The sequence below is a fragment of the Nilaparvata lugens genome, chromosome 3 (genome assembly GCF_014356525.2).
Source record: "Nilaparvata lugens isolate BPH chromosome 3, ASM1435652v1, whole genome shotgun sequence".
Classification (NCBI taxonomy): domain Eukaryota; kingdom Metazoa; phylum Arthropoda; class Insecta; order Hemiptera; family Delphacidae; genus Nilaparvata; species Nilaparvata lugens.
The window spans coordinates 22,737,890-22,754,122 of NC_052506.1; the positions used below are offsets into that span (position 1 = coordinate 22,737,890).

Genomic DNA, 16,233 nt, shown 5'->3' on the forward strand with positions numbered 1-16,233 from the left:
ATCAACTAATTGCTGTCTAATAATTTTCTCTAGTATTTTGGCAAGAACACAAGTTAAGGTAATAGGTCTATAACTTACATGATGGTCTTTTGGACCGTTTTTGTATATTGGAATAACTTTGCCAAGTTTAAGGATTTCCGGAGAGACACCCTCTGTGATACTTAAGTTGACTATGTAAGTTATGGGATATTTCAAAATTTCAAAATTTCCTTTATAATAGCTGTGGAAATGCCGTCGATTCCAGGGGATGAACCTCCTCTAATGCTATTTACAACCCTGACCACATCTTCCTCAGAAACATGTTGCAAGTCAAGTCTGGAGTCCAATTGGTGCTCTCGATCATTTACAACAACTTCGCTGACCGTTGGAAATGCACTGGCAAGGCTGGCACCAACATTAACATAATAGGCATTAAAATCATTGGCAACATCAATTATATTGTGTCTGTCAATTGCAGCTCCATCCTGTATATATATATATTTAGCGTATGGCTTTCAAGACGTATCAATCAGTATCCATTCCATTTTCAGGATCATCATTGGAATAATCCCTTGTCATATATCCAGTCCGTTTAAGTAAGCTATTGACTCCATCCTGTATAAAATTACAAATAGGGAATTTTTCTCTATTCTTTTTAGTTCCTGTCATTTCCGCTATACTACTCCATAGCCTCCTGCTATCGTTTTTCACCTCCATGATTTTATTACGATAATAACTTATCTTTGCTTCTCTAATAGCATTAGACAAGGTATTCCTAAGAGTCCTAAAAATGTTTTTCAAATGATAATCCTGGGGATGCCTCTTCAACTCTTTACTCAACTTATCTCTGTGTCTGATTGATTTAATGAGACCACTAGTAATACACGGTTTGAGTTTTCTAGTTTTAGCAGAAACAAATTTTTCTATTTTGGATATGTTTATGAATTTTTTCAAGGTTTCTATAAATGTACCTGAAGCTGAATCGAAATTATAAAATCGTTTAATTGAGGTCCAGTCGTGATCTGAAATGGCCTCACTTTGGCCTTGTCTATAATAGTAAAAATATGAGGTATCCCATTAGAAATTTCAACACGAGACAGAGGATCTATGCCCGCTACAATGAAGTAATGATCAGTGAGTTCAGACATAATGACATTAGAGCGAACAATATCTGTGTCACCATTGTCAGTGAAGATATGGTCAATACAACTCTTCGAAGTACTGATAACCCCAGTTGGGACGCTAATGCAACTCACAAACCCAGTACCGCATAGAACATCCTGATAGTGTTGTGACAATGGATCTGTAGTTTCCGGCAAAATGCAGCAATTTATATCCCCAACAATCCAGTTTGTTCTGTCAGTTTTTTTAGAAAGGCAATAAGACTCCAAATCTTGAACGAAGTGATCCAGGTCGCCGGCTGAAGAGGGACGGCGGTACACTGCCAAAACGCAGTGCCGCTCTCCACTTAATTTCATGTCAATTTTTAACCATGTTGCTCCATGCAAATGAATTTCCTCACATCCTACCGCTAGATCCTTACGAACAAATACAATCACCCCATCGTATTGATTTCTACTTCTCTTATTAAAAAATACATCGTATCCCTCCAAACAAGCAACAACATTCGCTTCATCAACCCAGGTCTCAGTTAAAAGAATTATATTAAATTTAATTTTATAATTATTCAGTATAACAGTAAGTTCATCGAAATTCTCATTGAAACTACGGATATTTGTATGGAAAATAGAGATTGTCTCATCTCTCATGCTTTCAGCCTGACAATCGGGAAAGAGGTCAAAGCCATCAGTATCATCATATTTTTCAGCATTGATACATTTGAAATCAAGCAAATCGTCAGTCATCACTACTCAATAATTCTTGTAAAATCAATTAAAAATACTATAGTTTCCAAAGTAATAGTAAATTCAACAACGCTAACTGCATTTAGTGATACTGAACTCAGTCCAAAAAAATTCAAGATTGGAAAAAAGATGCTGAACGACTTATCAGGAATGATAACATGACTGCGACCAACATTATCGTTGACATTATTTCTATAGTTATATTTACACGAGAAGGAAAGGATGAAGATGAGATGTGGTAATTGGATTGACATGATGGAAAATTATTGAAAGATGAACAAATAAAGAAGAAATCATATTTCATAGAAAGTAAATATGAGAACAATGAAGTCATAATGCAGAGTCTATAATGCAAAAACTGTGAATGTGTCATAAGGCCTTAAAGATGAAATCATATCGGAGTAGAGTCCTTCATAATAATAAAAACAGTAAAAATAGTCTGTAATGAACAAAAAAATGCGTGTAGAATCCTTCACACTGAAAACAAAAACAGTAGAAATAGTTTGTTAGGGGAAAAAACTACGGGTAAAGTCCTTCATGATTATAAATAAAACAAATAGTTTGTTAGGGGAAAAAAATTACGGGTAAAGTCCTTCATGATTATAAATAAAACAAAATAAATAGTCTGTCAGAAAAAACAATACAGCGTGAAATAAAGTCCTCCATGAAAAAGAAAAAAAATATACATATATCTCTGTTTATATTTATAATATACCAACAGGATAAAAGTATCTAACGCAAACAGCCGTACTGCCGATAAAACAATAAGCTTAGAGTCCATGTAAATAACTGGTAATACGAATAGCTCTTGAATGTGGTTAACGTAGAAAGATGAGCCGGGAGACTATGATAAATGGAGTTCTGTTTTTGAATAAAACTTTATAATCGTTCTTGAAATGAAATGAAACTTTTGTTTCATCTACATAGATGGATGTAGGAAGAAATAGATAATACGGCTGTTATTGATTCCTACCCCCAACAACTATGTAATTCTCTGAAATTTGTGTGTATGAGTGTATATGTGCGTCTGTGCCCAATTAACGGAATTACTTGAAATTTGGATCTTAAGATCCTTACACTATAAGGATCCGACACGAACAATTTCGATCAAATGCAATACAAGATGGCGGCAAAAATGTTGTCAAAAACAGGGTTTTTCGCGATTTTCTCAAAAACGGCTCCAACGATTTTGATCAAATTTATACCTAATATAGTCATTGATAAGCTCTATCAACTGCCACAAGTACCATATCTGTAAAAATTTCAGGAGCTCCGCCCTATCTATGCAAATTTCGATTTTAGATTCCTAATTATCAGGCTTCAGATACAATTTAAACAAAAACTTTTAGGTGGAAAAGATTGAGCATGAAAATCTCTACAATTAATGTTCAGTAACATTTTCACCTAAAATTAAAAATAAGCTCGGAATTTGAGAAAATGTGATTATTCAATTGCAAACTGTTGGCAACTGTTAATTTATTCTATTATTAATTCATTCACTATGAAGAGATAGCAGACCTCTGTGTCTCCAGCGTTATTGTCCTGTCACCAGCTGGCTCAGATCTTTGAATAGTAGACTTGTGATGCGCGGAAGTACTAGCGTCAGGTGATCAATTTTCATAACGGCAAGGAAAGTTGTGTGAGTGCGCCACACCAGATTTTTCACAAAACGAACATTAATTATTTATCAAACTATTTGACTTCCATAGAACGGTTGCTAAGGTAACCGACTACGATTGAGCTCACTGATTGAAAATGTTGAATTTGGCAGAAGCAAAATGTGAATCACTTTTAATTTTTAACGCTTTGGCTACAGTTACGGTAACCATAACTCCATTCGAGTTCCGGTAAACATTTGCGCAGGCGCGGCTACCGCTATTTACATGTGCATTGTGGTGTTGATGGTTTTTGGTGACATGGTTATGATAACCTATCGTTTCAATGAAGTTAGTTAGAAATAAGTTAGTTAATAATGAAGTTAGTTAGTTACTTAGAAATCATAACCATGTGACCAAAAACCACAAGCACCACAATGCACATGTAAATAGCGGTAGCCGCGCATGCTCAAATGTTTACCGGAACTCGATACGAGCTACGGTTACCGTAACTGTAGCCACAGCGAATTTTTAAACTAACTTATTGGAAGATAGATATTGACGGTGCTGGATATAAGTAATTTTTGCTCTATGGGTGACATTGAAATGTGCGGTGTGAAGTTGGAATTTGAGAAAAATTTGGATTTCATAATTTGTGGTGTATATAGACCTCCTAGTGGAGATATCAACTTGTTTTTTGATAAATTTTCTCTGTTGACTGAACGGATAACTGTAAGACTGGAAAGTAGAATTATTTTGGCTGGTGATTTCAATATTAATGTTTTGAATAATACAACTGAATGCAGGAATCTAGTTCTGGTTTTGGAGCAATTTGGTCTACACTATACAATATCTGAGCCAACAAGAGTCAGGCCTGAGTCCAAGACTGCAATAGATAATGTATTGACTAATATAGAGGATGATAGTATTGTAAGTCATCGGTTTTACATACATTTTTATCCGATCATTCTGCACAAGTTTTCTCCACCTCTTTCGTTCTTAATAGACGAGCAGTTAATGGGAAGGAGGATCAGTTAGGTGTTCCTGTTTTCAATTTATCCATTTCAAATTTAGCAAACTTGAAAGCTTCTCTCCGTAGAGAATCCTGGTACTCTGTTTATAATGCAATTGATGTTAATAAACAATTTGAATGCTTTCACAGCTCTCTTCTGTATCATCTCCGTATTCAGTGTCCACCAATAAAAATTAAGAGAAAAAAGGGTGCTATGAATGTGAAAAGAAAAATAAGGGAGAGGTTCGAGAGGCTCACTCCTGATATTCAGCGGCTACGAGCTCTTTTAGATATCTCAAAATTTAGAATTGAGCATGGACTAGTAATTGATGAAGATATATTGGGGAGGGTAAAACAGCAGTATGTAAATAGAGTTATTGAGGCAAAGAGGGAGTTTTATGGAGGTCTCATCTCAAATTCCACTAACAAGTCTAAAACGAGCTGGAAAATAATCAATCAGTTTAGAGGTAAGAGCGGTGCAAGTGTAAGGGATATATGTCTTGATGTGAATGACAGGAGAGTTGAAAATCCTAAAGATATTGTATAGTTTTTTAATGAGTATTTTATTTCCATAGCTCCTCAAACACAGTCTGCTAATACCGGTACACGAAGAATTCCACATAGAAATATTCCAAGAAGTTTTTATCTGAGTCCCACAAACAAAACAGAAATTTTAAAAATAATCAATAACTTGAAAAATAAGAATAGTGTTGGTTACGATAATATTCCCATCAAGGTTTTAAAGGCATGCAGTGATGAGATTGCTGATCCTCTTGTTTTCATTTTGAATGGAGTCTTTCAGAGTGGTGTGTTTTTCCTGATGCATTGAAAATTGCTAAAATAATTCCTCTATTCAAGAAGGGTAACAGAGCAAACATGAAAAATTATAGGCCCATCTCTGTGCTGCCAGTCTTATCCAAGATTTTTGAAAGGGTGATTTACGACAGAATTATTGACTACCTACAAAAGTTTGATTTATTAAATGATTGTCAGAATGGATTCATTAAAGGTAAATCCACTATCACAGTAGCAACTAGATTTATTGAGAGTGTAATTGAGGCTATGGGCAATGGGAAAGCTGCTATGGGGGTTCTGCTCGACTTATCACGAGCTTTTGATAGTGTTGATAAAGAAATTCTACTGAACAAACTGCACTCTCTTGGTATGAGGGGTATTATAAATAATTTGATAGAGTCGTATACGTCAAAGAGAATGCAGTATGTCAGTATTAAGAATGGAGGTAGAGTTGTAGATTATGAGAAATTGTATGTAACAAAAGGTGTTCCTCAAGGCTCTATACTCGGTCCTCTCCTGTTTGTTTTGTATATAAATGATCTACCGACGTCTGTTTCAAATAATTGTGATATTACATTGTATGCTGACGACACAACTCTGTTACTCCATGGCAATAGTATTGACCAGCTGGAGCTGAAAGCCAATTTGTGTTCAAATGAGGTTGTGCAGTTTTATAATGAATGTGCTCTCTCCGTTAATCCCGACAAGAGCCTCGCTATACAATTTAATTTAAGGAGAATACTTTCTTTCGAGCCTGTAGTCATGATAGGGGATAATGCTATTAAAAATGCTAATGCAGTAGATTTACTTGGTTTGACTGTAGACGAAAGATTGTCATGGAATGAGCATGCTGATAAAGTAGCTGGTAAGATTAGCAGGGGTCTCTTTGTATTACGGTATATGGTAGGATTTGTGAATAGAGATATTGCTAGGTGTGTGTACTTCTCTCTCATTTACACTCACCTGGTATATGGCGTAGAACTTTGGGGAAGTACGTCTGGTTTAAACTGTCAGAAATTATTCATTTTACAAAAACGTGCAGTGAGGTACTTGGCAAACCTGGATTACAATCAATCGTGCAGGAATGCATTTAAAGAACTACAATTACTCACTTTTCCATGTATTTATATTTACAGAGTAGTATTATTCATTGTTAATAAGATAAAATCATTGAAAAAGAATTGTGATGTTCATGGTTATTCTACTCGTGGCAATGGGGACCCATTTATTAATCACCACAGATTGAGATTCTCTGACAAAAGTCCTAGTGTAATTGGTTTGAGACTGTTTAAAAAGTTACCAAAATGTTTATATGCCCCATCAATAAATTTTAAAAGAGAACTCTATGCATACTTAGTGAATAGGGCTTACTATAGTGTAGATGAATTTCTGAATGATGACACTTGAACTCTGCTGTTGTATTATAAATGTATTCTTACTATTGTTATATACTTAAATTTTTGATTTTACATTGTTATTCTGTCTATTTTTATGTTTTGACTTGGCCTGTATGTTCTTTTTTGGCTCAATAAAATGAATTTGAATTTGAACCGCTAGGATCGCAACATTCACATTCGATAAAACGTTAGATGGCAAATTTCATCTTTCAAAATTGGCAACTTTAATCTTTCTTTTATTATTTAGACAGAGTTACAGAGATTAATCGGACATTAAATAATTAAAATTTCAAATGTGAATAGTTTAAACAAGTCTCCAAGCTCTTTTGGTAGTCCGAAATCTCAACTCATTACAGATTTTTCACATCAAGTGCTCAAAGTTGATCAAAATTTGAAAATTTCCCCAGGTCCCCCCTAATTATCTGATATTTCCAAATTATGTATACCTATACTATCAAGTCCATCGATTTCATAAAAAATCAAAATATCAAAATTTTTGGGCTCCAAATGGGGGCTCATTGTTTTTTAAATCAAAATTTTATTCAATTGCGGACATCTACTCGATGAAAAGAGCCTATATACCAAGTTTCATCGAAATCGGTTGGATAGTTTTGCCATTAGCCCGTTTGAAATAGAAAAGTCCCAAAATTAGTAAAATGACAAAATACCTGCATATGGTATCTTCGCGAATTTATATCGTAGAAACTTCGTTCTGGTCTTAAATGAAAGTGCTCAAAAATCTTAAAAAATAATGTCATTACAACATTTTAACATTTTTCACTACCTTCCACGTAAATTGAGATGGCAGCATGCGAAAATCAATGGGAAGTTGGTTGCAGAATATATATAGTGGCGTCGGTCTTTTCAATCTTCTAAATTGCTTAGAGCTTGTTCACATGACAGCGATTTACGCTCGATACATGAGCGGTTTGCCCTCGGTTAAGACTGTGCAAAGGCTGAATAAACTTTCTACTGGTGATATTTTTCAAAGTTTTTCGATTTGTATATCATCAAGCTATAATGGAAAAGTTTTCTCAGAAAAACATTTTTTTTTCAATCATTACTTTTTGAGATATGAGTTTAAATTATTGGAACAGAACATTTCAAATACGGTAAGAGATAAATCCATGAGATTTTGAAGATAAATTCTTCATGGCATTGTTGATTCAATAAAACAAAAAAATTCTGAAAATATTAATTTTAGAGAAAGCTATGGTATTCAATTTACTAAAAATGACCAAAAATAACTTATTATGTACCTAAAATAACGAATTGCTTATTTTTAATTCAATGCCCCAACCTGGGCAAGGGATGTCCCATTGTGGGCCGATCTTAAGCCCAGGTTGGGACACACCCAAAAAATTGTTTTTGCAATAATAAAAACAATTACAATCAATGCAGTTGCCATGAAAGTGTAAGCAAATACAATCAATATAAAATTAAAAAATGAAGAATTTTTTTCATTTTTGTCCAAGTTATAGCTGTTTGAATTTTGGTGTCCAAACATGGGCTAGTTTACCCTACTATGAAATATTATGATCCTCTACAAACTAACTTAAACTGAACTTACTACTAACTGAAAATTGTAATAGAATAAATTTTTTATTGAACTGGAATTGTAATAGAATGTGCACTATCATAGCACTATGTGAACTGCTCTGCTCGAAACCGCTCGGTTGACTGAATACATGTGTACGCTCTCATGCCTGCTCTAGCCCCGGCAATCGAGCGGTTGGACTGGAAACTACAACCGCCGCGATTCGCCGGCGACTACTAAAACCGAGCGATGCATGTGTACGGCACCATGTGTTTCCCTATACCTGGCAATCGCTCGGTTTGTCAACCGCGTGACAACCGAACGTAAATCGCTGTCATGTGAACAGGCTCTAAAAGCCTGCTCTCTAGTCTCAGACTACAACCGCTTGGTTGCCGGGCGGCTCGATATACTAGAGCAGGCATGAGAGCGTACACATGTCTTAAGTCAACCGAGCGGTTTCGATCAGAGCAGTAATAGAATAAATATTTTTTTACTCACCCCTACACACAGACGAATAGTCTTGTAGGGGTATTCCTGTATCTATGTAAAGTGTGTTCAATTTCCTGTAATGTATATTTTTGAGGAATAAAGCTAATTTGATTTGATTTGATTTTGATTTGATTTGAATATATGTATAAGAGTAATATAGTGATTAAGTACATAGATTAAGATATTAAGATTGAGTACATAGATGTTGTACCTAGTAATTATTTATCATAACCGAGCGCAAACCGCTCATGAATCGCTGTCATGTGTACGAGGCTGGCAAACCGAGCGTAAATCGCCGTCATGTGAACAAGCTCTTAGATAATCAGGTGGGGGCGGGTGGTGGAATGAACCACGGTATATAGAAGAAGATATTTTTCATCTAAATACCGTGGAATGAACGTTCCACTAGTTACAAAGATAGCAGCTATCAGATATAAAGATAGCCATCACAGAGTAGGAAATAGGCATTTAATAAGATGAGAGTATAGACGATTTGGGTTTTTCTGCTCTCATGACATGTATATGCATGCATGTGTAATATTGTATTATGAACAATTTATTTTCATTTTTTTCTCGTGTATGTGTGTATGAGTAAATTATTGTTTGTTTTCTTTTTGGCAATAAATGAATTTGAATTTGATTTGATTATAAGAAGGCTATTGCGATTATAAGATTATGCTGGAGATTATTATAGAGATGACATTTTTTCAAGCTATTATTTCAAAATTCAGAACTCAACTAACCTAAAACTCAATTCATAGATAGAGAACAGAGCAGACGACAAACACAAACGGTGTCTATACTTGCATATTTTTAGCGCTTACGTGAGTAGCACATTCTAACCTTTCACTATAAAAACAAAGTAAGGCGAATCAGCAGATGAAAAATCATTAAAATACTTGAGCATTTGCTCCAGAGTTCAGGAGCATAAGGTAAAGCTTATTCATATAAAAATGAGCAAATAATGCTTATGCTTATACCTCTAATGCTCATGAGCAAAAACTTATGCTCCATGCTCATGAGCATATGCTCAGTTTTTATTCATATGGCTCATTGATTGTGATGTTATGTTTGCATCATAACATAGTCAAACGGATAAATGTGCTTTTATATACTTCGCCCTTATTCATTCTTAAATTGTGACCTTAAATTCCAATGATTATCTCACAATGTGAAGAGACAAATGATCAACTTAACGGTATAATTTAGTATGGTGCAGATAGAATACATGATTCAAGGTAGGCCTACATTAGTGCAGGGTTCTCATGGTTTCTATTTTGTTGGAAGTGCAGAAAGGAAATTTAATTTGCAGTACAGTTTTGTATGATGTATTCATTTATACAATTGATATTTTATTCATGATGTTTATAACTAATTTTCTTTGGCAAATAAAATAAATTTCCATTTAAAAAACTGATATTATTGTTCATTTTTTGAAAATTACGTCGGCAAGGTCCTTCTCTCACCTGACATTCATTGAGGCACTGAGAACGATCAGCTGAGTCAGAGCGAATGAAGTATACTGGTGGAATGCTAATGTATGTATGAGGACCAGAATGAGTGGGGGATGGGTGTAAGAGTCGAATTTGGAAGGTAAAAGACCTTCAGTTCAACGCATTTCAGTAGCAATGGAGACTTGGAGAAATCTACAACGTGCATTCGCCGTTAAGGCTTATACCAAACGCCAGGCGAGAGGGACGTCACCTTGCCAACGTAATTCTCAAGAAATGAACAGTATTGTATTGTAAATGGAATAATAATGTTTTTCTATGTGGATTACGATGATACGAAGTTTTGTTAACAACTTCATCAATTTTTAACAGTTATTTAAAAATCGCAAGATTCACTGCCGGACCCTGTATTAAACAATTTTTCGTTCCATCTATTTTCCAATGAATGCCCAGAGTATGTTGATAGTTTAGTGATACTTTTGTGTTGTCCCATCATCATGTTTTAGAAAGACATAAAAATGGGCTACATTACACTAGTATATGCTATATCTATGGTATTATGCCATTCAGGTTTTGGTTTTTGCAATTTCGCCTCAACCATCCCCTTCCAAAACATTTAAACCCACCAAACTCTCATTTCTACATGAGAAGGCAGTAAATAAGAGTAGAGACAGGTATTACATTTAACAGAGAATACTCATTTTTCATCTCTGTTGTAAATGAATAGAAGGTTTCTGAAACGTTTCACAAAAATTTAATGAATTTAAATGGAATACATATTTGATATAAGAATAATCAATAATGAGCAATCAACATTTTGTTAATTTCATCTAACATGCCATCAACATTTTGTTAATGTCATGTTTTTGTACGTGATGAGACAAAAGTGATACAAAACTTAATAATTCTACAATTGCTTTTAACAAACACCACGAATTAGTGAAACTTCAACAATTAAATGCTGATTCTGGAAAAACCAAATTACTAGCAAATATTTGAGTAAAATTAAGCGAAAACAGAGAAAAAATTACTCAGATTACAAATAAGTGACAGTAATAAATTAATGGAATACTTATGTAGGATTTATTATAAAAAACCTTTCATGAAAATTACGAACACTTTTAATTACCATGTTCATAATGAAAATAATTAAGCATACTTGTGCAGCTAAATAATACATGTATAATATTATTGTTATAGATGGATAATTGAATTGAATAAGCTTATTGTAGGTCTCCCTCATAGAGTAAACTTATTTTCATCATAATAGTCTTATTTGATTCAATACAAACATATAATATTCACGATTACACACAAAATTGATAATATAAACATAATAGGAACACAAAGTATGCAAGTATAGAGAAATACACCAGTGCTGACTGAGGCTGCCAAAAATGTAAAATAACCATAAGTGAATAGTTAGAATGTCAGGATTTTTTAACCAGATATATATTTTGTTCTGGTGGTCACTTCTTTGAGATGAATTTATATATATGATAATGATCGTCCACAGTAATAATAATAATAATTATTGAATACAAACACAGTATTCCCAAGATAAGATTATTACAATACTGATTCAAATACAATATGATTATAAAACAAGTACTATACAAACCAAAGATCGTAGTTTCAAAACGTGAATCAACCCACTCACTATAAACTAATCAATGTAAGAAAGTCACATTCCAGTTAACAGTCTGAAAAAACTTATATTATGTTCTGACATCGTTTTTAAATTAGATACAACTAAAATTTCCGAACGTTTTATTATAGTACTCACTCTAAGGTCTCTTTAGACGAGTTCACATTGCCAAGTATTTTGATGAAAACAAGTGAATAAGTATCTTAATTTATATAATTGAATCAAGGCAAAATTAGATTATCAGCGACTTATCAATAATAATATTGATATTTAGCGACTTATTTATCATACATTTATTAAAGCCTTTACAAAAATCCAACTCAAGGCACACACATTTTAAAAGTTACATTAAAACTGTAACCAAATTTGCCAATTTTCTGTTATAAAGAAAATTTTGTTGTGGAAACGTAGAAAATTGGGTTTATTGATAGAATTAAAAAATTGGATGCTATGTTGAAATAAGAATAAATAATAATAAATCATTATTCGACTCATTCAACATAATTATGTGAAAAATAAATTTATAAATGTAAATTATCCATAAAGTTTATATAGAATTAATGCGGTAGCAAATACTATCCAACAAAACATAGTTAGATTACTGACAACTGTCTCTTATTGGAAAATATTTTGAAACTGTAAATAGATAATATTGTGTTCACAACAGAATTAAACGATCTTAGATTCAGAACAAAGAAACAAACAGCAAAAATGTTATATTTTCTAGGTTTGGACTAGAATTGAAAGTCATTCGCTAACATACTGAATAGGGTTAAACTATAACACTTTATATGACATTCATAATTCGTTGTCAAGATAAGGCTGATGGCTGCTTTGTTACCAGAAATATCAATTTTCCTCTGTAGACATAGATGCTAACAAATCAATTAGTGCCTCAGCTTCTTCGATTTCCGGATGATTCTTGTAATAAGCAATTATTTGCTTCCTCTTATTTGGTTCGATTTGTTTACAATATAGAGGCATACTGTATTTGTGCATCATTCTATAAATGAATGGATGCAATATCTCTTCATCATCATCCACATAATACAACACTCGATGGAGTAATAGAGATTCAACACATTCATTCAACTCAAGGCGTTCACACTCCCTGACAAGAACAACAAAGCTGTCATAGCCAAATGCCTGTTCGAGTTTCGTTTGATTTGAGATGCTGTTAATGAATGATAAAAATCTTTTCTCAATTTCATTCCCAAATTTCTCAATTTTTTCCAAAAGCCGTCTGTCATGCCTCTTACTTTTCATGTAATAGTTGTCATAAACTTGCACGTTGAGATATTTCACGTCATTTTCAAATGCAGAATAGATCTTGAGCAGCTTGGGATAGTGGGTGATATTGACGGGAGGGTTTGAGTCGGTTGTGGGAATTGTGAATTCCAGTTCACCACTGCATGTGTTCATTGACACCAGTTGCCTGAATAAGTACCTCACTTGGAAAGCAACTGGCGTTTCATCATCCTTTCGGGGCACAATGTAAGGAGATAGTTCAATGCTTTCCTGCAACTGGTCTTCGATATTATTGTCTCCCAACGAAAGCCAACACAGGCTTGTTTTGTCAACTACTTCCATCAGAGATTTGAATCCTGAATATCCTATTTTGTTACCATTCAGATCGATGTAGGTTAATGATGGTATATTATATGGAAGGACTTCTGCAAGCAATTTCGCACTTTTTGCTCCCAACTTGTTATTACTCAAATTCAATGATATCAAATAATTATTCTTGTTTTGATCCATGGTGTTGTTTTTCAATGCTTGAGCAAAAAAAATGAATTTGTCTTCTTCCAAATCGATATGGCTAAGGTCTAGATACATAATATTGTTTAAACAAAGTTTTGCGAGATCTTGAAAACAGTTTTTCTTGATATTTTGAAATTTCAGTTCAATTAGCACTCTATTTAAAACCACCGGTGAAAACCAGCTTCCCGTTCCATTACATTTCAATTGAGCAATGTTTGCGAATACAGAATAAGGGATCCTAGAATATTCTCCCATTTCGATTTCAGAGATGTTGATATTACTAACTATTTTAGCAAGATCTCTGAAGAAGGGTAAGCCATTTTTACAGCTGGATCGAATGTACACCTTTGTGATATCAGTTTTATCACAGACAAATTTATTGAAATAGTCAATCCCTTTTTCAAAAGATGTCTGGTAAATTTCAATAACACAACCTGGATACTTGCACAAATCAATATGATGTGAAAAATCATCATTCGGCAAGTCAAATTGAACATTGATTTCAGCAACATTTTTACACAAGTGATCCACAGCTTGACGTCCAATTTTATTTCCTCTCAGGTTAAGATCAGCATATTTTGTATATGCAAGATTTCCACATAGGCATTCAATGCTCTCATCTGTAATCAAGTTATGTGATAGATCAAGTGATTTTAACTGTGACCCCGGAAGTTTCAGGACCAAATGCTGCACACCATTAGTGGAAATTTCATTATTTGCTAGATTCAATGAAGAAATTTTAGTTGATTGCAAGACTTGTGCTAGATAATAAACGCCATCACAATTGATTCTGTTATCACTGAGATCTAGTGAAATAATTTGCGAATTTGACAAAAACTGACAAAGTTCTTTCAGTTTTGCACAACAAGACATCTCATTTCGACTAAGATTAAGGATCATTATTTTTTCAGCCTGATTCATATGGAAAAGATAATACAATCTGAATGTGCATTGCATTCCTGATAAATCCTGATAGTAAGTATTGGATACTTTATAATGTGACGTATTACTCAATCTGCGGTTCCTCTGTATGTTCCGAAGAGCTAGGGAACTGATTTGAGTACTTTTCAGAACATTAGCTAAATAAAATACGTTACAATATAGTTCATTACCACTAAGATCGAGTGTAGTAATTTTTGTATCCGACAAACTCAGTATGAGATTAATAAGGCTTTTGCATGTCAACGCATTATTAGCAAGATTCAGATTTATTATTTGTGACTTTTTCAGAGCTAGTACCAGACATTCCACCCCCTCATAATTTCTCACTTCTTCATCAAAATAATTGGCATAGTCTAGTTTATTTTCTTCTAGATTAAGATGTTGTAATTTTGTATCCACCAAACAAGGTGCTAAAACCTTCAAACTTCACAGTCCAATTGATTTTCACTGAGGTCGAGCGAAGAAATTTGCGTGTCTTTTAGAGCAAGTGCCAAACATTCCACAGCGCCAATGTCTAGTTTATCATCCCTGCCATTACTCATATGCAAATTGGTAATTTTTGAATTGACCAAACATGATACAAATATTTTCATAACTTCACAGGTCATGTAAGTGCCAATAAGATTTATTGATGTAGTATTTGTATTTCTCAAAGCAATTACTAAATCCTCCATAACAGAGCAGTCTATTCTACATTCACTCAAAGTTATAGAAGTTAGTTTTGAACCCACCATACATAATGAAAGTAGATGAACCATATCAACTGCCTCATTGGAGCCAAGATCGATTGAACTTATTTGCGAGTCTTTCACTCCAACAGCCAAAGATTTTGTATCATAATCATTTGGAACATTTCCCTTGAAACCGAGAGAAGTTATTTTTGTATGAACCAAAGAGGCTGATAATATCTCTAAGTTTCTGTTACCAATAGAACAATAATTCAAATCAAGTGATACAATTCTTGTATTTGGTAAAACAATTGCTAGACTATTTATACCATCCCTATCAAATCGATTTTTAGATAGATTCAAATAAGCAATCTGTGATTCTATCAAATATGGAGCAAATACAATCTAGCATTGACGCTCTAATACTTTTAGGTGAGGTGATCTGACAATCAAAGCAGTCACTTTTACAAAACTTGACATCAATAATATCTCCATTCCCAGCTCCACCGTTGTTTGAAAGCAGACTCAAAGGCTTATTCTTGCATGATGCGTCCATATACGTGTCTCTCATTGATTGGGATAGTTTCTTAAGCTGATGACTAGACAGGCAAGATTGAGAATCATTTATAACCAAACAAGTGAAACGTTTATCAGCTGCAAATGCAGACGATGTTGATGATGATGATGATAGATCTCTTACCAGAGCGTTCATCACTGACTCATGGGTGAAGAGTCGCTCACATTGGTCGAGATATGGTCGAGATATCATGTTGAAACTATCCAAAGAAGTCAAAACTTGGTCATCAATTCACTCGTTGAGATTGCAAGACTGCAAGAGAAGAACAAGAACCTGTAGTTGAACAATTTTTTTGGGTACAGAATAGTTTTTCAATTAGTGGAATACAGAATAAATATCTACTAGTGCAATTTTTTTTAATGCATCACAGGTTTTCTAGTGTTATTTCTAAGGTGAACACATAATTTTTCAACTTGAAAAATGATCACTATTCTATACTGCTTCTGTTAGGTGCCCTGTAAACCCGAACATTTATATTATGTTCACACTTCAACAATCGATAAGCCATTCAGTTAAA

General features: G+C 33.9%; 1 protein-coding gene across 1 annotated transcript; it reads right to left on the reverse strand.

Moving 5' to 3' along the window:
• Window positions 1-11,911: 11,911 nt before the first annotated feature.
• On the reverse strand, window positions 11,912-15,550 carry LOC111047625. Its single transcript, XM_039423316.1, has 2 exons — window positions 12,565-15,550; window positions 11,912-12,530 (listed from the first exon to the last, which is right to left on the reverse strand). Exon 1 carries the CDS (start codon window positions 14,484-14,486, stop codon window positions 12,618-12,620), a length of 1,869 nt encoding a protein of 622 aa, XP_039279250.1. The 5' UTR covers window positions 14,487-15,550; the 3' UTR covers window positions 11,912-12,530; window positions 12,565-12,617.
• Window positions 15,551-16,233: the final 683 nt, after the last annotated feature.